The sequence below is a fragment of the Parus major genome, chromosome 15 (genome assembly GCF_001522545.3).
Source record: "Parus major isolate Abel chromosome 15, Parus_major1.1, whole genome shotgun sequence".
Classification (NCBI taxonomy): Eukaryota; Metazoa; Chordata; class Aves; order Passeriformes; family Paridae; genus Parus; species Parus major.
The window spans coordinates 10,443,731-10,463,638 of NC_031784.1; the positions used below are offsets into that span (position 1 = coordinate 10,443,731).

General features: G+C 43.5%; 2 protein-coding genes across 6 annotated transcripts in view; one reads left to right on the forward strand and one right to left on the reverse strand.

The window, feature by feature from the left end:
- RNF10 (ring finger protein 10) overlaps positions 1–19,908 on the forward strand; it is a 64,201-nt gene that overhangs the window by 17,591 nt on the left and 26,702 nt on the right. For 2 of the 4 annotated variants that reach the window (XM_015643838.2, XM_015643839.3), the window contains exon 17: positions 16,534–16,623. In XM_015643838.2, the coding sequence (XP_015499324.1) occupies positions 16,534–16,623 (90 nt within the window). The other 2 variants (XM_015643841.3, XM_015643840.1) reach the window with 2 other exon arrangements.
- Positions 3,272–4,818, reverse strand: POP5 (POP5 homolog, ribonuclease P/MRP subunit). 2 transcript variants are annotated; one of them, XM_015643846.1, is made up of 5 exons: positions 4,760–4,818; positions 4,545–4,687; positions 4,320–4,469; positions 3,735–3,818; positions 3,272–3,558 (listed from the first exon to the last, which is right to left on the reverse strand). In XM_015643846.1, the coding sequence occupies exons 1-5, from the start codon at positions 4,777–4,779 to the stop codon at positions 3,455–3,457; spliced, it is 501 nt and encodes a 166-aa protein (XP_015499332.1). In that variant the 5' UTR covers positions 4,780–4,818; the 3' UTR covers positions 3,272–3,454. The 2 variants fall into 2 exon arrangements, with proteins under 2 accessions (XP_015499332.1, XP_015499333.1); XM_015643847.2 differs by lacking the exon at positions 4,320–4,469.

Below are 19,908 nucleotides of genomic sequence, written 5' to 3' on the forward strand. Positions count from 1 at the left end.
ATTTTGGGGATCAAAAATTAGCCAGAGAACAGTTCTGAAAATTGTCAGGTTGTGGTTTCTGAACAGCTTGGCTGGGGCTTCTGTCAGCTTAAAGCAGCCTCTTAGTGGGAACTGAGATCTCCAACTAGCAAAGAATCCTGTTAGGACAAAGATGGCTTTTGACAATCATGTTGGCCATGTCTCTACTGGAACCTAAATTAAGCTTTATCTTAAGGAAGTTTGGGTTATAGATTTCTAAACTAAAAATACCTGAGCTGCTGAACTACCACTCCAGTTTGACCAAAATGTCAAGGTAACTGCTAGCTGAAATTTCAAGTTAGGGAATGTGAAACTAATTGAGGCAAACTTTAACCTGGTGCTGGTTGGTGAAACTTATTTTTAATGCTCAGTTCTGATGTTTAGCTTTGGTTTCTGCTTGGAGATTGCACTGGATGATGGAGAGAGCTGGATGGGAGGGCTTGGGAGTTTCAGTGGAGTGTCTGCTCCAGTTGTGTTTTTGGACATATATGAAAGTGATACTTGTAAGAAAGACAGACTACTGGATGCTGCAGTCTTAGGATCTGCTGTTGCAACAGCAACTTTACAATCATTTAGGCATGTTTATAATTGTATTTCAGGTGTGATGGAGTCCTCCCTTAGTTCATCTGTAGCAAGTTTTTGTTAAACTACCTGGTTTTCAGTGAATTGATAGGAAATGTTGTGGATCTGTAGAAGCCACTTAAGCCAGGGAAGACCATTTATCATTTGTGTGTGATGTTCCTGTTCCATGACAAGAATGACAGTATCATTTTAATTCTTCACAGAGGAAAAGGGAGGCAAGAAAAGAAAGAAACAGAAGCAGAAGCTATTGTTCAGCACCTCTGTTGTTCACACAAAGTGATTCTGCTTTCAAGAGAAGTTTCCTCTCCTGGTTTTCTTTTAATTTTGCTTTGTTTTGCTGCTATAGTTTAAGTATTTAAATTTGGACAGCCTAAACTTGTGTTTCCAGGACTTCTAGGGGCTTCAGGAGGAAACCATGACAGTGTATGTTGAAGTAACATGTTTTGATTCCAACTGCTTAATGATTTCATACTGAAACAGAGTTTTGGAAGTAACAACCCAGAGACAAAGCTGCCAAAAGCTGAGTCAGTCCTTTGGGCATGATAAGCAGTGTGAAAGTCCTTACAGCTGTGTGGCACTGCCAAAGCACTGCAATGTTACCCAAAAGAAAAAGGCAGAGAGCTTTTATTTTCCTGTAATTATTCATGGGCAGAAGTCCATTTGACTGACAGCAGTGCTGTTGCAGTGAAGCTGTCAAACTGCTCTCTCGAGAAACTGGTTTTGGCTGCACTGGAAACAGGCAAAAGAGCTTACTGGCTTTAGAGTGTTAGCTGCTATATCTGTTCTTTTTCTGAAGAGCAAGAATTCCTCCTGTTCTCCTGGCTTGGAAAGATACTGAGGTGAGTGTAAAGCAGAACTTGGCTACTTGGTTTTAAAGTGGCTTGATGATTTGTGTATTTCAAAATGGCACTAGTGGTAGAAGGAACCTCCTGACTTCTCTCAGTTGTTCAGGTCTGTTTTAATGTGGGTGAGGCAGGCTGCTACTTTTTGGGGTTTTTTTGCCACCCATGGGCTACACATTCTTTTTAACCTGATCATCTAGAATAAACACTCCCCTCTAGGGCTTCTGGTAACCATCTGAATGATGGTTTGACACTGGCTGCTCTTGAGCTGGAAGAACATCTGGTAGCTGAAGTCTGTAGATAACCTTTACATCCCAGCAAGAAACTGGGGTTTTCTTGTACTGAGATAAGGGCCTGTGTCTGCTTGGTTCTGGGATTTAAGTTGATCTGTGCTACGAACATGTCTCTTCTGGACCCCTCCCTGCTCTTTTCTTTGAGTGGTCACATTCTGCACTGCTTGTGGTTTGATTTGAGCTAATGAGTTAAGTGGCGTGGATTTTGTTGAATAAAATGAATTTTAGGTGTAACGTACCAGTCAAGGCCAACAGTTGCAATAAATCATACGCACACGCACCTACAGTACTGCATCCTTCCTCAGCAAAGTACCACTGAACTTAGGGAGGGAGACTGACAGTATCTGCTGTTGTCTTCAGCCCCAGTGGCGCAGGCTTCACTGTGCTCTGTCCCTCTGACACTGATCTGAGCGAGGAGGAATTGTGTGTCTGAGGCACTTGGAGTTAGGTATTCCAACAGCACTGGCAGTCAGTGCTTGTGTCCCTGTTTAAAAAGCTGTGGCAGTACATGGATGCTTGATTTCAGAGCAACAGGCTCCACATGTGTGCCTCATGGGAAGCTGGTACCAAAGAGTCCATCACATGTGGCTGTAAACCAGAAAGGAGAAGGGGGGAGGTAAAGAATACTTCCAACTGCTACAGGAGGATAGAGGAAACACCTGCAGAACATTCTTTGAAAGCAGTTTGACTTCACGCTTGGTCACAACTAACCCTACTCAATGGAAGACAGTACAGCTTGTCAGGGACTGCAAAGAAACTAAGACAAGATGCTTGAAAGTGGTGACATGTCTTGCTGTAATGCATATGGGAAAACAATTGGTGAGGACAGAGAAAGCAATTAAGAGATTCAGATATACAGTGAACTGTGTTTACAGCAAGTCATTTTAAGCTATGGAACAGGAGTAACTACTTTAAGTGTCTAACCAGTATCTGTTGTGTTCTGTTATCTCTGCACATTTATAGTCAAATTTTCTTTGCATTGGGAAGAGAGAATAGTGGGAGCTGGTGTAACTCACCTCCACCTGTCACAGGCATTAGGATAAGGGAAGTGGATGTGGGCTAGGCAGGCTGTCCCTGCTGCAGGGGCAGTCCCCACAGGGACAGCATCTTCAATTGTATCTTGTTTTCCTATGGATTCGAGATAATACCAGCAATGCTACTTTCCTGTAACTGATTGGTGTAAACTTAATAAATATCTAAGCAGTACTTGTACCTATGAGTTTTATAATGGGGGGAGGGAAGGGAATGGAGTTGAGCCTTGCAGCTCTGCCATACATTCCATGTACTCTCTGCTCCTGTGTACACAACTGGTGCTTTTCTCACTCAAAACAGTGGATAGCCACAGGGCTAACAGTGCACTTAAAGATAAGGTAAAAAGCAGATGTTAATGCTTTTTGTATGCTGGAGAATAACTACATTCCTTGTCTGTGCCAACTGCCTAAAGCTCCCTTCTACCTCAGCATGAAGAACACATTGAGCTGCTACTCTCCTCAGGAGTGGTTTTGACTCCTGAAGTGAAATAGGCAAGTTGCCTACTTAAGTGAAATAATGTTTTATTTTTAAAAAAATTGTTTAAGAACATCTGGAATGGGGAGTGAAGTCTAAATATGAACAAATGCTTTTCCTGGCCCCTGCACTGCTTAACACTGAAGATAACCATCTTTAATCACATCTTGATTAAACGAGTATGGAATGGAGGTGAACAGTAACAAGTGACGTTCAGTCTGTCTCTGTGCCATCATCTTCCTCCTCATCTCCACTTTGAGACTGCTCTTCTGTAAGCGAACAGCTCAACAAGGACTTCTGTATACATTGTCTTTCTTCTGCAATAAAGAGAGCAATAGAGGCTTATTCCTTGATCTCTTCACATACACTGGACTATCTTCCACTTCTAAAGAGAAATATTTCTCAGACCAAGAATTCAGAAGTAGCCCAGCATATCCTACAAAACCCCTAGGAATTAAGGCTACATTTTAGGAAAGTGGCTGGAGAAACTCACCTTCATTTTTACAGTTTTGCAACAACCTCAGCAGCTGTGTTCTGTTATACTGAATCAGAAATTTCTGACACGTTCTTATGGTACCTGCGGAAGTCACAAGAACAGCATGTAACAATCTACACAGCAAATGTTTCAAAGCTGCTGCTGTATTTCCCAAAGAGCATTGTCTGAAGTGACAAATGCCCCAGTAAACAAGGTTATTAATGCAAATGCTACAACGGGGGCTGTAGACTGCGTTTCTGCACTGCTGAAGTGGTGAAGTAATGATTTCTAACGTGCAGTGCCTGTTCTCCTGGGTGTTAATTTTCACAATACAGAAGATACTATACTTTGAAAAGATATTTTAAAATTATGTAACATTGTACTTGCTGCTTTGGTTTTGTGATAAATGTAATGAAGCTTCAAGCAAAATTAACGAGGGTTTCAAAAAAGAACTTCTGGTGCCTGTTTCTTATTTAGATCTGCTGAAAGCAATTGCTGTTAGTAACACACAAGGAATGTCTGTCGCACGCAGAGCAGCACCACGGGGTCGTGGCAGGCAGGATTAAAGCTCCGTCTTCCCCCCAGGCCCGGGGGGCTCCTGACCTCCGACGTGCAGGGTGTTGAGGAAGCAGGGGTAGCGCTGGGCGCGGCTCTCCAGGTAGCGCACGAAGGGCAGCGCGGAGCAGAGCAGCCGGTACGAGTCCTTGCGGCACCGCAGCAGCACCGTCCCGGTGTAGGCGTTCAGGTACTTCACTGCGGGGGACACGCGCACGGGTGAGCGGACGCGGAGGGACCCCGCACCCCCGGGGCCGCCCGTCTCGCCCGCACCTGTGAAGGAGATGGAGCAGCACGCCAGGCCGTAGTCCCCGTGCACCCGTGCGATGGCGTCTCTGACGGCGAGGCCCAGCGCGCGGTCCTCGATGCACTGCCGGCACCGCGGGTCCTCCGAGACCACCTCGCAGAGCACGTACCTGCGGGACAGAGCGGCGTGAGCGGCGCGGGACCGGCTCGGGCACCGCAGCGGTGCCTCCCGCCCGCCTCACCTGTTCTTGAACCGCACCATGGCGGCGGCGGCGGCGCGCGGCACGGACCGGACGGCCGGCGCGCCCGGCCAATGGGAGAGGCGCCTCTGCCGGCGTAGCCAATGGGCGGTGAGCGGAGGCGGGGACAAGGGGCGCCGGAGCCCCGCCTCCCTGCATGGGCTGCGCGTGCGCGGTGCTGCGCGAGCCGCCGGCCGGTCACGGAGTCAGAATCGCTGACCTGAGGTCATCGTGCCCATCCTGTGACCAGTCACCACCACCATGTTAGTCAGACCACGTCCGGCCTTTCCTTAAACTCCTTCAGGGACTGTGACTCCATCACGCTGGGCAGTCCATTCCAATGTCTGATCAGCCTTTTTGTGAAGAAATTCCTCCTCGTGACCAACTTAAACTTCCCTTGGCACAGCTTAACACTGTCCTCTTGTCCTGTCGCTTGTTGCCTGGGAGAAAGCCCCATTCCCACCTAACTCCAGTTCCCTTTCAGATACTTGTAGAGAGCGATAAGGTCCCTCCTGAGCTTTCTCCAGGCTAAACACCCCAAACTCCCTCAGCCGCTCTTCACAAGGACATACTCTCCAGACCGCTCCGCTGCCCTCCTCTGGACTCACTGCATTGTTAGTGGAGGATATCCTGGCACGTTCTGGTTGGGATATATTACACCCCAATATCCTTCCTGAATCGGGGTCCCAGAACTGGACCCAGCACTTGAGGCACGGCTTCAGCAGTGCCGAGTCCAGGGGGTGGATGGCTCCCTGGCCCCGCTGCCCGCACCATTCTCGGTTCCCATTGTCCCTTTTGCCGCCCGCTCCTCTCCGGGCCCCTCACGCCGCCCCCGCCGCCTGCTCCCGCCTTCCGCCAGGGGGCGCGCGCGGGCCGGCGTGAGGGGGCGGCTGAGGGGGCGGCGGGAGCGCGGGGTCTGCCGAAGGTCGGGTGCTTCGCCTTTAGTCCCTGCGTTACACCGACCCCCCCGGCCAAGCCCTCCTTGACTTGTGCCTAAAATGTCTAAATGAGGGAGATCTCCGTGTGATGGGAGCCGCGGGAGGAGGCGAGTACCTGCCCCTCGAAAGCTTCAGCAGAGCGTCCAGAGCCTCCCCGGTGCTCCTGGAAGGGCTCTGCCTTTGCTACCTCCGAAAACTGCTCCAGTATTTGTAGCTCCTCAGGCTCCAGGTATCGGGGGTTTGGGGATACGTGCTAATAAATGACAGCAGCTAGGGAATTGTGGAACAGAGCTGCTTCCTATAATAATTTCTGTAGTGGTGTCCCAAACTGTGATGTGTGACACGGTCGAGGAAGCAGGGAGGGCTCTTTGAAAAGATCTGGTAGGAGAATAAACTGAGGAGAGGGGAATGGGGGGAATGAGGGAAAAAATGTGAGGTAGATACCTGAATGTGAGATGGGAGAAAGAGTTTCACCAAGGTTCTTGGAGCCAAGTCCCATAGGAGTGCTGAGACACTATAGATTAAGTGGGAACTCATTGCTAATTCAGAGTGGAAACATCTTTAATGACCTTCATTCTAGACACAGAAAACAATGATAAACCCAGTGGAAATCCTGTCCTGGATGATAAACTTCTGCCCTCTGAAACAGATGCCTATTCTGCTGCTCTCTCCCTTTGGCTATTAACTCCTCTGCTTCACCTGTGATCACATTTTTGAGTCCTTTTTTTTTTTTTTTTTCCTAAGAACTGCAAACTATTAGTTGCCTGTAGAGAAAAAAAGTGTGAATACCAGTATGGACTTCTAAGAGACATTTTTTCTCTTGGACCACAATCAAAGGTACTGGGGGCAGTTTTGAAGCTAATGCAGATAGAAGCATTTTCTCAGTGAGAGGACTGCATTGCATTGATCTTTGCCATATTGCTCTGTGTTTTAGTATCCAAATGGGGACCTAACTGTTATCTGTTCCACTTGTCAATACAATGAGCTCCTAGGTGATAAGCTAGTCTCACATTTTTGAACAATATTAAAGTCTATGAAGATTCCCATTGATCTTCTTCGTGGAGTGAGATTCCATTTTAGGCTTACAGTGTGCCTGCCAGGTATGTTTCCCTGCTGCCCCTGTGTTTGTGGTGGCGTCCCCCATCCTGCCTTCTGACAGGGCTCGGGTTGCCCTGTGCTGCTCAGGTTGCTTTTATCCATCCCCTCCTTTATTTCCTTCTTGCAGAGGCACGCTGGGCTCTGACAAGTGGAGCATGTGAGTGCACTCTGCCCTGTAATCCAATAGGACATGTGCACTGTGCATGCTACAGGCTGGGGCCTGCGTACAGCACAGGCCTCTGTTTTCGGTCCAGAAGGCTGATTAGGAGAGACACGGTGCAGAGAGCAGTGTTGTGAGATATCCCTGTGCTGTTTCATTTCATGGAGGGCATTGCCTTAGTTCCCTCTTGTTGGTTTGGAGGATGCACAGAGCAGACCTGAGTCACCACAGCTCCCTGCACAGTCACTGTGTTAGTACAAGGTGTGTGAGTCCAGTCAGGCATCCTGGTGTGCAGAGCTGACAGCAAAGGACTAAAAGGTTACAACATCTTCACGTTTGTTTTCCCACCTCCTTTCCTCACTCTCAGCCTCTGCCAGCTCTGCTGTATTGATTCCAGTGTCAGGGATTCAAGAAGCTATTGCAAGTGATGGTGAGTTATACACTCAAGGTGGGAAAGAACTGTCCCCTAAGAAAAGATCTTATAGAGAAAAAAATAAGAAAATGCTATTTAAAAGGAAGATTTGGTCAAAAGACCTGCCAAGAGGAAGGATGGATGTCTTTCCTGCAGACTGGGAGAGACAATGTGGCCTTGGGATATCTTATCAAATAGAGGTTATGAAGGACAGTGCATGCAAGGACGGGGGAAACAACATGCACTGTCTATACACATTAGAGACAATTTGTAAAGCACTTTGAGAACCTTTGATACAAGATCCTCCATCAGTGTAAATGTTCATCAGTGATTGTCCAATAAAGAGGTGGTGCTAGGGAGGTGCAGGACGAATACTGAGGTCTCATATTCCCAACTGCTGTTTGTTATTTGTGGTAGTGTACCTGCAGAGGGACTAATACCAATTAATGTGAGTTGGTTTTATTACCATTTTAGTACATTATTTGACATTTTACTACAGGCTTGAAGGTCTAGACTCTCACTTTGGATTTACATGCCATCTGCATCTCCAGGTTGCAGGTCAGATTGCATTTGTTTTGTATGGAATTAATTGTGCTAATAAGCTGCAATAGACTGTGATGAATGCATGTTTTCTTGTGTGCAGCCAGCTCCTAGAGTTTGTATGTATTTGCTAATTTGTTATTACTAGTAATTGAAATTACTAGTAAATGTATTCAATAACATACACACACACACATTTTAGCGAATCCTTGCACTCTTTTTAGGTAGAATGCTTCCATTTTATAGATGAGGAAACTAAGGTACAGGAGGAATAAACAGGTTCTTCATGGTAAATAGCTGTCAGTCTGGAGATAGAGCAAGGACATGAAATGAATAGAAAGAACTGGCATGTCAGCACATACTGTGTTGAGTATAGGTCTGGTATGTTGCTCATGAATAAAGTACCCGAGTAATTGCATTCTGGAGTAAAATTAGGATACACTGGTACTCTGTCTGTGTGATACCACAATTAGATCTTCCCTGTGTAGCCAAAATAATGATTTTTGATTCTCCCTGGAAGCACAGAAGTGAATTTGCCATCAGGTGTGGGAGCAGAGTTTGGGGAGACAACTACATTTTATTCCACTGTGTGTGCATTGCATCCCCAGATAACCTCAGAGCTGAAAATACAAAACAATCTGGCTAAAATTAAAACTGCTTCTTAAATCCTGTCTGATGTTGCCTGAAGCTTTTTGTTCAGTTTATCTTCACAAGGTCACTGAGACAGAAGAGCGCATTCTCTGAGCATGCTGGCCTGGAGCTTTTCATGCAGATGCTTTCATTTAACATTTGGGACATTCTTCTTCTCCCTTTGGTCTCTTCCTTTGTACTCTCCCTCATTTTCTATGTCTCTCTACTCCTCCCTTTTGAATTCAGGTTCCCTCAGATCAATACACATAGGACTAAAAGCTATCAGGTTTTTTTTTATCACCCTAACATGTAATCATTAATCATAAGCTTTCTGTACACCCAAGCTGTCATGGGTCAGAGACTGCTGATCTGTCAGAGCTGCCACATGGGCTGCCCTGTGTGCTGCCTGCAGCACTGCCCTCATCTTTGCTGTCATCCTGCCACGTGGAGTAATTGTCTTGCAAAACTATGTGTTTGAAGCAAATTCTGTTCTTTCAGTGCTGGCAGGGTGATCTCGGGCTACTTACTTAAGTTCAAAATAGTAAATTCACATTTCTTGGATTTTTTTTTTTAAATATTCAAGAACAGGATGTGCTCTGAGAGACATCCCATGTGTTTATAAGGTGAGGTCCCATTACAATATCAGAAATTGGATGCCACGTTGGAAGATTGAAGCCAAATATTAAGATCTGATAAAGGGCATTAAGTGTCTGAGTTTGGCATGTGCTGTGTAGCATGAACACAGAATCAGGAGTCTCCCTGTGCAGCAAAAACCAGTGTGAGAGAAGAACAGTACAAAAAGGTGATGTGCCAAGTGAGAAGCTGGACCTGAAATTCTGTGTTTCAATTTCTCCAGCTCCACAATGGGGATAATTGCAAATACCTTATTCATAGCTATAGATATTAACATAGGTGTATGTTAAAAATCAGTAAACTGTCCACTTGAATGTTACTATTTATCAAATATGGTAAAACTGCTGCACTATATAAGATATCTGTAGGCAGCACACTTAATTTGCAGCGAGCTGCTGCAAGAAGCTGACAGCTGCTTCCAAACTATTTAATTAAATTAAAGCAAGAAATGGAATATCAGTTCAGATAGTTCAGGATTCTTTTCTCTTTCCTTTCTGTTTTAGGGAACACAGACTCAACTGTAAACCACATTAACTTACTATGTAATGTGCTGTGCAAAACCCCCATATTTAATACCTCCTTAACAGGGATGTTAAGATGGATTAATTATTCTTTGTTCTGGTCTCTGAAGATAAAGGGTAATTACTATTAATTATGTGAAAAATTGCTCCTTCACAAAGAATCCAGTAGCATTAGCAGGATTTTAACTTACTGCTGCCTATTGGGAGTCTTACAACATTCCATAATGTTATGGCAAAGACTGCCATAAACCAAAGAATGGTCTCAGTAAAGTCTTACTCACTTTGCAGCCCACACCTGAGACCAGGATTTTCAGACATAGCAGATCTCAGAGCAGTCTGTGAGACAGGACTCGTGTTTTGTTCTGGGCTGAGTCCACTGAAACAGGAGGTGCAGTTTGAAGGGGTGGTTGTTATTGAGAATGCTCTAAGACTTTTCTTCAGTAAATTTCCAGAAATCTGTGGAATAACCACCAAAGGGTAAGTATTACAAAACAACAAACAACCACAAGAAAGAGAGAGATTGTCTGTCTGGGGAGGAAGCTTATGAAAAACAAGAAAAATACACCCATGACTCTTTAATAACCAGTACATCTGTTGTGGGTAAGCACAGGGGTGTCTGACAGAGTGGATACCGTGTTGAGGTATTTGAATTTACCTGAAAAAGAAAAGAGAAATTAGAATTTTTATAAGAACAGAACATTTTCAATTATATAAAATTAGTGGATAGGTTTGACTGACACAACCTTAAATTCTTAACACTGATTTCTGTGGTCAAAATATGTAGGTACATAACTTCCTTTAGTTACAGTAGGAGCTGGGCATCTTCCTATGCCTTTAAGCTCTTCAGGTCTGAGTTTCACTTTGGCAAATGAAGATAATTACATTTATCTACTTCAAGGAGTGCTACAAATAAATTATTAAGTTATTATGCACTTAGGTAATATAATAAATAACAAAAACTCATATGGCATAAACATAGCCTACCCTGAGTAACCTTCTTCACATATGAGTTGGTGTAGGGGCCACTCTGAAACAAAAATGATGTGTCTGGCGTTGCTGTTGTCTTGCAGATCTTTGCTCCCTGCATCTTCTTTTCCCTGAATTCCCATGAGCAGATTAAGCCATGGCCCTATTTTACAGTAAGATGTATCTGCTTTTGTTGCTGCGTATTGAATAATCCTTTCTTTACATGGCTTTGTGTTTAACTCCAGCAGCCTAGGAGCAGTGTAGGATCAGAGTCTTCCACAGAGCACTGGTCTCCCTGATGAGGGAGGCAATGAAAAACATATTCCAGTGCATCCATCACTCAGTGCTGAGGCGAGAGGACAGGCATCCTGGAGCAGCCTTATATAATGCGTGCCTGCTGCCTGGCTCTGGCTGGGCAGCAGCAGCGTGTGCAGGGGAGAGGGGGGCTGTGCTCGGTGGGGTACAGCCAGGGCACCCCTTGGCAGCTGCAGGGTCTTGGCTTGTACTGGTGTCAGCTTGGTGCAAGGAGTGTGTCAGTCACTGCCTAGCTGGGGCACAAGGGTCTCAACTCTTTCCCTGACCCACTCTGACAGAGACCTCCCCACCCGTCTGTTCTTGCCTAGATCCAATTTTAGCTGCCAAGTCCCGCAGCCCAGCACAGCAAGTGCAAGCCCCTCAAAAGCAGGGTAGGGTATAGTGTGTGATGTGATTTGGGTGGGGAGAATCAAGAATGGCTTTGTTTCTGCTGTGCTGACTGGGGGTGCTCACAAAGACCAATAAATGCAAACAGATTTCCAGAGGCAATGGCTGTTACAGATCAGAGAAGACAAAAAGCACTGGGAGCATTTGGCCTATTTTGGGAATCTTGCTAGGGCTTTTTCTTTTCATTTTGTTCAATTTTTTTTTTCTAAATATGTGCTTGCACTTGAGTCAGAGTGTCAATATTTGCCACTTTTTTAGCTGTGTGCACTGCGAAGACCGAAGCAAATGGAAAAAAAAAATCTTGTTGGATTTTCAAAGCTGTTGCCACCAGTTGCCTTGAGGGCACAGGGGTTTGAGCTACACTTGAGATGCCTTCTGCCTGCTGCTGGTTGGTTCCAAGCTAAAGCTCCTGGTGATGCACATAAGAACCTTTTTGCAGTGCTTGATAGTGTCTGCCACAGTGAGATGAATGGGGGGAATTGACCTAGGGCACATCCTTAGGTCTCCTCAGTAAAATTCCACAGTGTTCATGCTGGAACTCAATGAGTTGTTTCCATGTAACCTGTGTTCCTGTTTCATACCTGTGATGCTTAAAAGATCATGTTTATCCCCCTGTAACATTAGTGACTTAATTAGAGCTGAATTTGGTCCTACTGTCTCTGAACATGAGCAGCTTCCATCAAGTCATCTAAAGGATCAGATCTGGTTTCTTCTCTCTCTCAGTATTGGTGGCATCTGGTTTCATTTTCCATCTTTCCTAAGGGAGCTCACTTTTCCCCACATTTCAGCATATGGTTGTTGTATGTCAGCACTCTGGGCTGCCTGCATGTCCATGCCAAGCCAAGTACCACTCTTCCAGCCAGCAAGGCATGAGGTGGTGTAGAGACAGAATGTGAGACACATCAGGAATTGTTGTGGACTGTGTGTAGCTTAAAACCAGAACCTGCTTACAGGTCAAGAAACTAAACTGGAACCAGTCACGTGTGGGGCTTTTTTCCTCTGTGTAGGATGTGTAGAGGTAGTAAGGTTTTCATCCTGTAGAAGCCAGTGGTTTTGCAGTGTGGCTTCTCTTTGTCAATACCAAAAGAGGCACTGAAGGGACACCATTTCCAGGGTAAGTGCCAGGGAGGGACCCTGTTGATACAATAGCACTACCTCGCAGCATTGCAATTTAATGTTCTGCACTGTCTTCAGGACATCTCCATTTATTTCTGAAGATGCTGGCATGGGAAAGTTCCTAGATGTGACAGTTTGTCTCCAGAAGATGGATTGGTTCTTTTATCTCATTCTGTCTCTTCTACTTCCCTGTCCCCACTCCAACCACTTGGCCAAACCAAAAATTCTCTTAGCTTTGTTTGTGGTACACAGAGGCATAGCTATTAAATCAATAAATATTCTTTTTTTATAAGATGTAGGATTTAAAAAAAAAACAACTAAATTGTGATGTTGACTATTTATTAGATTCCTCTAAAATATACATTCAACTTCAGCTCTCAAAATTTTTAAGCATACTGCTACATTGATTAAACCTATTGCTTGGAAAAAAATATATACTCTCTCTTGTTTCTCTATTATTATAATGTTACCCAGAATTGTAAGATCAGCACCTGTGAGTCAGATCACAGACAGTAACAAAATAATTTTAGAATGATTTTATTTAATTAATTTACTTAAATTATACATACTAAGCTCTTTTATTTTTGGGACTTGCAGGGTGCAGGTCTTTCTCTGTAAGTGTGGGGGTAAGCAACTTCATTAGTCTTTTAATAGTCTCTTAGTATTCAGAGACGGATGGTGTCATCTTATATTGAAGCTCGTTTTTAAATAAAATTGCAGCAATTTATAACATGGATACTGAGCTCCTGCTCCCGTTAATGTTCCCTCCTACTCCACCCCATATTCTCCAACAGAAAGCTACCACAGTGACAAAGACAGGAAATTGAAGGACAGGTACTAAACCTCGAGTTCAGTTCTTTAGTGCCTTTCACACATTATAGCTTTATAGAGGAGGTGATGTTTTGAGGACAAGGTATAAGTAACTTTAGATTAAGTAATGGACTTAAGAACTTCATCTGCAAGCAGACTGTCTTTGTGGCTGTCAGCACCGAGTAACCGTGTCACTGATGCAGTCTGCTGTTCTCTGTATCATTATTCATAAGCTCCCATGCCGAACAGCAATCAAACTCCTCAGGCTGTGCCGACTTGGGGATTATCACACTCACAGGGCGGTTAAAGTCACTTTGCCTCGAGTCTTCTGCCTTTGAAAAGTGCCCAAGGCTAATCACTGTGAAATGTGACGCCTGTCATGTCTTCTTGTTCAAGTATGTGCAGCAGGCCTGTCATTCACTAAAAGCCTTAACATCTGTTATTACATGGTAATCCTCATGCATCAGGCTTCCAAATAAGAAACTGGTGGAGTCCAACAAGGTATGGCTCAGCCTTGGTTTGCATAATTCCCAGAATGCAAGGCAACTTGCTCTCTCTTCTGAAATCATTAATAAGCAATAAGAATATTATATAAGCTGGCATCTTTTTTTAAACCATGATAATTTCAAATGCTATTATAATTAGGATGAAGATGAGAGTTTGAGCTGGGGGAGGGAACAGAGAAAGGATTAAGCTGATCTCCACCATGACGTTAGAAGGTGGCTTTGTCTGCTATATCCTAGTTTGGACAATAATGGATACACTTTAGAAACATGAAGAGGCAAATAGACAATTTATTTAAAAGTATTAATCCTTTTCATCCTGAAATGTTATCTCTTACCATAAATAGGATCACAGCTCTCCAGTCCACTTATATTCTGACTAATTGACCCTGTAGAAAAGCCCAAAGAGCAATATGTGTTTGTGTTGTACCCTGGCTACAGGGTACCCTGTACCTGTGTTGACTATTGGCTTCACAGTGGGTCTCATAAAGTGTACAAAAATATTCTGTGGCTGAGAATATCTTTGCTTAAGCCAGAGTGATTACTTGGTGGCTGAGACTGCAGTGCTCTCACATCACAAGACATGGTATCTTGGGTGGCAGGTCCCAAGCCTGACTGATCAGATGTGATATTTTAATAAAAAAAAAAAAGTTTAGTGTCTTAATCGAGGAGGTGGGACTTGCTGGAGGAGGAAAACCAGGTGCAAATATGGTTCATAGATGTAACTAATAGGGCTGCTTCCTTTGGAACAGGGAAGATTTAAATAGGCACTTGTCAAAATCATTTCCCTCTAATGCTGCAGCAGCCCTTGGATCTGAGCATGTTCCTGATGTTCCCCCTCACTCACATGCACGAACACGGGGAGGCAGGCGGGAGGAGGCAGCTGCACTGACACACTATGGGGTTTGCAAGAACATGATGGCAATTTAGAAGAGCGATTAAAAGATTGCAAACATTTATTAATAGCTTTGCTGCTGCAGCAGCTCTGCCAGAGAAGCCTTGCTTCCTCTGGGATGCTCTTACCTCCTGCCTGTTCCCTTCCAGAGCTTTAGAAATTGAAAGGTCAGGTTTGGACTGGGTTTCAGTTTAAAATCATCATACTGCAGACCAGATTAACCCACTATCCAGGTGAGGGGACATGGAGGACTTGAGTGTGGGAAAGAAACAAGAAAAGGTACACAGAGAAAAAAGAAAGTTTTTTTTCCCCCCAACTATTTCTTGGTCTTTCTTTTCTTCCCTGTGCTGCTTTCTCTTTCTCACATTGTTCCTCTTTACCCATTCCTTTGCTTCTCCCTTGGGACAGAGTGACTTTTTGTTCAGTGCATTGGCACTAAGTTCAGATGGGGGCCTCCAGTGCCCTTTTGATATTGTATAACAAAATCAATGAAAGATGGGCATAAAAGCAGTATTGGAAAGCATCTGCTGAAAATTCTGCAGAGCGATCTAATTTCCTAACCCTAGCATAATCAGTTCCTTTGTGAATCTCATGACTCTGTTGATGTCTCTTCAGTGTTTTAACACTGGGGATAGGGAGGAGGTGAACATTCAATTAAAAAAAAAAAAAAAAAAAAAAAAAAGAAGAAGGAAAAGAAAGAAAAGAAAGAAAAGGGCAATTGGCAAAGTAGCAAAAAATCACTTTAATCTTCATGGCTGATCCTGCTGAACAGCAGTAAACTCTGTAAATTAGATGGACAATTCTGATGTTTGAATGCATGGAATCCGAGGCATTCTTATCCCACAGAGCAGATGATGGTGACTATCTGATAGAAGTTTGCAATAGGAGGATATTTATTCTATGCATGTGGTGACCTCCTTCATATTCCTATCCACAGTGGAATAATCAGTTTCTTTCCCTTTTTATTTTTCTTAAACTGCATTCTAAGAGAAACCAAAATGTCCAGACAAGCTAAAAGGAATATTTTTTCTGTTAAACAACAATGACAGCAAATATAAATGCTGTGTCCTGGTCATTATCTGAAGTCCTGCTGTAGCTGGGTTGGATGACAGTGCACTTCAACTGTGGCACTTCCTGTACAGTATGGCCAAGCAACTGGATGTGCATTGGGCATCAGCACTTTTCTATCTGTGCTTAACTTTTTAGTTAAGCATTTTCCTTCTGTTCATACACTCAATTTAATCATTCCACCTTGAAATTTAAGAAAAATCTTGTTGCATAATTACTACATCTCTGCTCAGTGCAGTAGAATAGGCAGAAGGGAAAGCAAAGTGGATTCGGTGGACCAGAAAGGAGAAAAAAATATGATGGTGAAAGAATGCAGGAATGAAATTGCAGTTGAATTATGGATCCTGCAGTACTCCTACCTGAACCTGCTGTGGGTTGAGTTGGGATTTTTTAACTGCTTCCCCTGCTCCTTGAAGTTTTCAGTTTAAATATTTCCTTGGTCAGTTTTCAAGCGTAGTGTTCAATTTGGAACTTGATGAGCATGAATTTTTGTCTATTTCAAGGGAGTTTTGCTTATGAAAACCTCCTGGTTGTCTCTGTTCACCTTGAATACCATGCTCTTTGTGGGAAACTGCACAAGCTGAAACATAACAGGAAACACCCTCCCATGGGACGTTTAAGGAAAGTCTGTATAAATTTCTGGAGAGTTTGGCAGACAGCCTCTAGGACTTAAAAAGGCTTGTTTTTCTAGGAAATATGTGTAATACTTTGAATAATCCTAATCTAAAAGACAAAGAACTCACCAATATATTTGAGCTAATTGCTTGTTCCCTTTTTGTCTTTAGCAGCTGGAATTCCTCTTGTTCAGAGTAGCCAAAGAATGACATCAGTGAGGACGAAACAGACCTGGAGGTTAGAGAGGTACCTGGTCTCAGGTAAGAAAAAATAAAGACAGGATCCTGCAAGCACCAGTTCAACCAAAGGAACTATGTTTCTTGTTTGATGGTTTCAAGTGGCAGCCCCTTGCAGGCAGTAGCAGCTATATCACTCAGCTGCTCTATCAAAATTCTCATCCCTCTCTAGCAGTAGCTATTTCATTCCCACTGGTTTCAGTACATTTAATTTCCATGTTTGCTGTGTGTGACAAGAGGATGGCTCACAATCCTGGGGCTATTAGGATACATGTTGGTGGAATTGTTTTGTTGGGATTTTTTTCGTGTCCTACAGGGTATTTTGGGATGTGTTGGCCTTTAAAAATATTGAAAGCAAGAAACTGTGTTTCATTATCATTTCTCTCTTCCATCAGGATCTTGGCCCTTACTAAGGCCCTTGCCTCCCATATTCCTAGTTTTCTTTTTATTAGCTGTTTTCTTGATCATTAATAAAACTATATTTTGTGCTTTTTAAGTATCAGAATAACCATTCTCTTAGCCATAAGAACTGTCACTCTAGCCTTTGCCATTGGCATTCCCAGGTATTGTTAGGACACAAGCTCCCTCTGGGTATGCTGGTCATATCTCTGGAAGTAATTGAAATTGTACTTTGCAAATGAGCAAAGAATTCACTCACTTATGTATTGAGCTATGTCCTGTATCTTGTACTGGCTGCTATCTCGCATCCAAGTGGCAAGTAACAGGATTATAGCTATGGATAAAATACCTTGCTCTAAGATTCAAATACAAAGGACCAAAGCATTAAGTTTCTGAAAAGTAGAGGGTGAGGCTCGTGTTATTGCTCACTGACATGGGAACACTGCAAAAGAAAACAGGTATCATTCCCTGTATCCTTGTTAGGAGACAGGGAAAAGGTAATAATGAGGAAAGGGAAGACAGGTTAGAGGTAGTAGCAGAAAGGAGAATTGTCCTTTTATGAGAGTCACATACCAGTAAATAACTTCAAAGCGCTTAGAAGGTGGTAGAAGGCAGGACTGTGATCTTTTCAAGGTTTAGACTCTTCTGTGGAGTAAATAACTTCTGTTTAGGAAAAAAAATCACCAAAGATAAAATATTCCCTGACACGAATATAAAAATGATGAAGCTGCACATGATGAACCTATAAAATTCCAAAGTAGGTCTGTTTTAAAACTCTATCAGAACAAAGTCATTAACTTTTAACAGAATGTACCTTGTTGGTTTGATGATGTATTATAAACTGGAGGGAAAATGAAGGGGCAGCTCATGTAAAGCTGCATCATCCTCTGCCTCTGTTGAGAGAGCACTGTTATCATCTCAGCTGGTAACAAAAAGTCTGCCAAGCTCTGTCATTGTTTGCATCACAGCATGACCTGTAAGCAGACTTACCTTCTGGCACCACAGTGCAGTGCTGGGGACCACTGGCAGGGGCCACAGGGCGGGGGAATATTGCTCTTCTCATCACCACTGGATGCTGGCAAATGGAGAGAACTGAAGTACATTGCTCTGTTTATTCTGTTTGTGTGGATTTTCATCGCCCTTACTTCTTTTCAGTTCAAATAACAGCTATTTGTTAATTTTATTTTTCAAAATTCTGCTTGAAAAGCTTGCAAAGGTTTGACTTTAACTGAACTGTTCAATTATGTTAATTGCATGTGCTGTTGTCCAAAGCTTGCTTTCTCACGCAATGCTTGAGTGAGCAAACAGGATACAGCCATTAAACTTAGTTTGTGGAAAACATACCAGAATCACTGATCACATTGTCTTAAACTCTCCACGTGGAAGAAATACAGGTTCTGTATCCAAATCTTGCTTTCTGGTGCTTTTTTTTTTTTTTTTTTTTTTTTTTTAAGAATGGTAATACTGACTTTGGGACCCTGCTTATGTTCTTCTTTAGCATTGACTTTGTGTTTTCCTCCTTTCCTGATTTTCTTTTGCTTCCTTTTAACCCAGTATTGGTTTAAATTATTTCCCCCACTGTTAAGTATTTATGCCCAACCCCTACAGACTCTGCTAAGCACAGCAAATGAGTGTGATTTTCTTGGCTAGGACCTGTGCTTTACTTACTTACATAGGTGTTTATCCTAAAATTCATGGAACATCTGTCTTAGGTTTGAGAAAGAACATGTTTCAGGAGAGCTCCGTCTGCCTCTGAATAAGGTCAACATGAACAAACAGATAATCATGAGAATTTCTTTACTCTGGGCACCTGGTGTCCTATGCAAGGTCAGGAAATCACACCAATCACACTCTGTTTTCCTGCAGAGTGATACAGCTGTCTATCAGCTGGGTTAATTTATCTTATAATGGAATAAGCAAATATGACTTTTTTGTTAAAATTCTCATGTTATTTTATCATAGGAAATACTGTCATGTGCCTAGTAGCACACCTCACCTAGAGGTGAGGGTTTGTCAGCTCACTTGCTTGATGTGAGCCCAATTGCTGAACAATGTCACCAAATCTTGTTCAGAGCAAAGTTCTTTGTAAGCAGAATGGGAGGTTCACTCTCAGAGATCTGCCCAATCATTTCTATAACAAACCAATTAATGGGCTACGAGCTCCAGTTGAAAACCAGAGTGGTGTGGATAATGGTGTAGACAGAGGGGGTTGAAGTGACAGTGTATGTTTCTAAGCCTTCTTGATGGATGTTACATTATTCACAAAGCGATGTGGCTTTTGGGTGCTTATGAGTAATGAGTAGATCTGGATTGTTTAGTGTCCCTGTCCCCCAAGGCCACTGCCCTTTGAGAGAGAACAGTGTGTACCACTGTGTTTGGCAGCCACGCTCCCAACCTGACGCAGTCATTTTGGGGGGGGGGGGGGCACGGAGCTGGCAGAGATGACTCATTCCGCCTCAGTGGCTCGTTGAGGAGCTGCAGGGAGAAGCTATTTATAACCAGACCTTTCAGGTTCAGTGCAGCAGCATCTTCAGCAGGAAGGGGACAGGAATGGGGATGGCACGTAAGACTTCTCAGATACAGATCAACCCTCACCCCAATATTGTCCCTAGAGCCACACAGCCACTAGCTGACTTCAGCCAGCATCTTTTCCAAGTCTTTTGCTCAGCTGTCTGGGTGTTGTGGTCCTGGTGCAAGATTCTGGTGACAACTCATCAGCTTCTCCAAGAGCAGGGAGACAACTGTGAATATTATCAGTGTGAACAAAACACAAACTCTTTCTACTGTAGCTTCGAAGCTGACACTTGTTGATTCTTTCTGACTCATGGCCATTGCATTATCACCTCTATCTTTTCTTTGTCCATGTTTATCCTTGGCTCACCATTAAGATGAACTCTTGTCATGGGTGTT

Coding starts and splice junctions, on each gene's coding strand:
- POP5 (XM_015643846.1), bottom strand. CDS start 4,779: ATGGTGCGGTTCAAGAACAG. Junction 4,470..4,544: donor CTGCTCCATCTCCTTCACAG/GTGCGGGCGAGA, acceptor TGTCCCCCGCAG/TGAAGTACCTGAACGCCTAC. Junction 3,559..3,734: donor GCAAAACTGTAAAAATGAAG/GTGAGTTTCTCC, acceptor TCTTTATTGCAG/AAGAAAGACAATGTATACAG.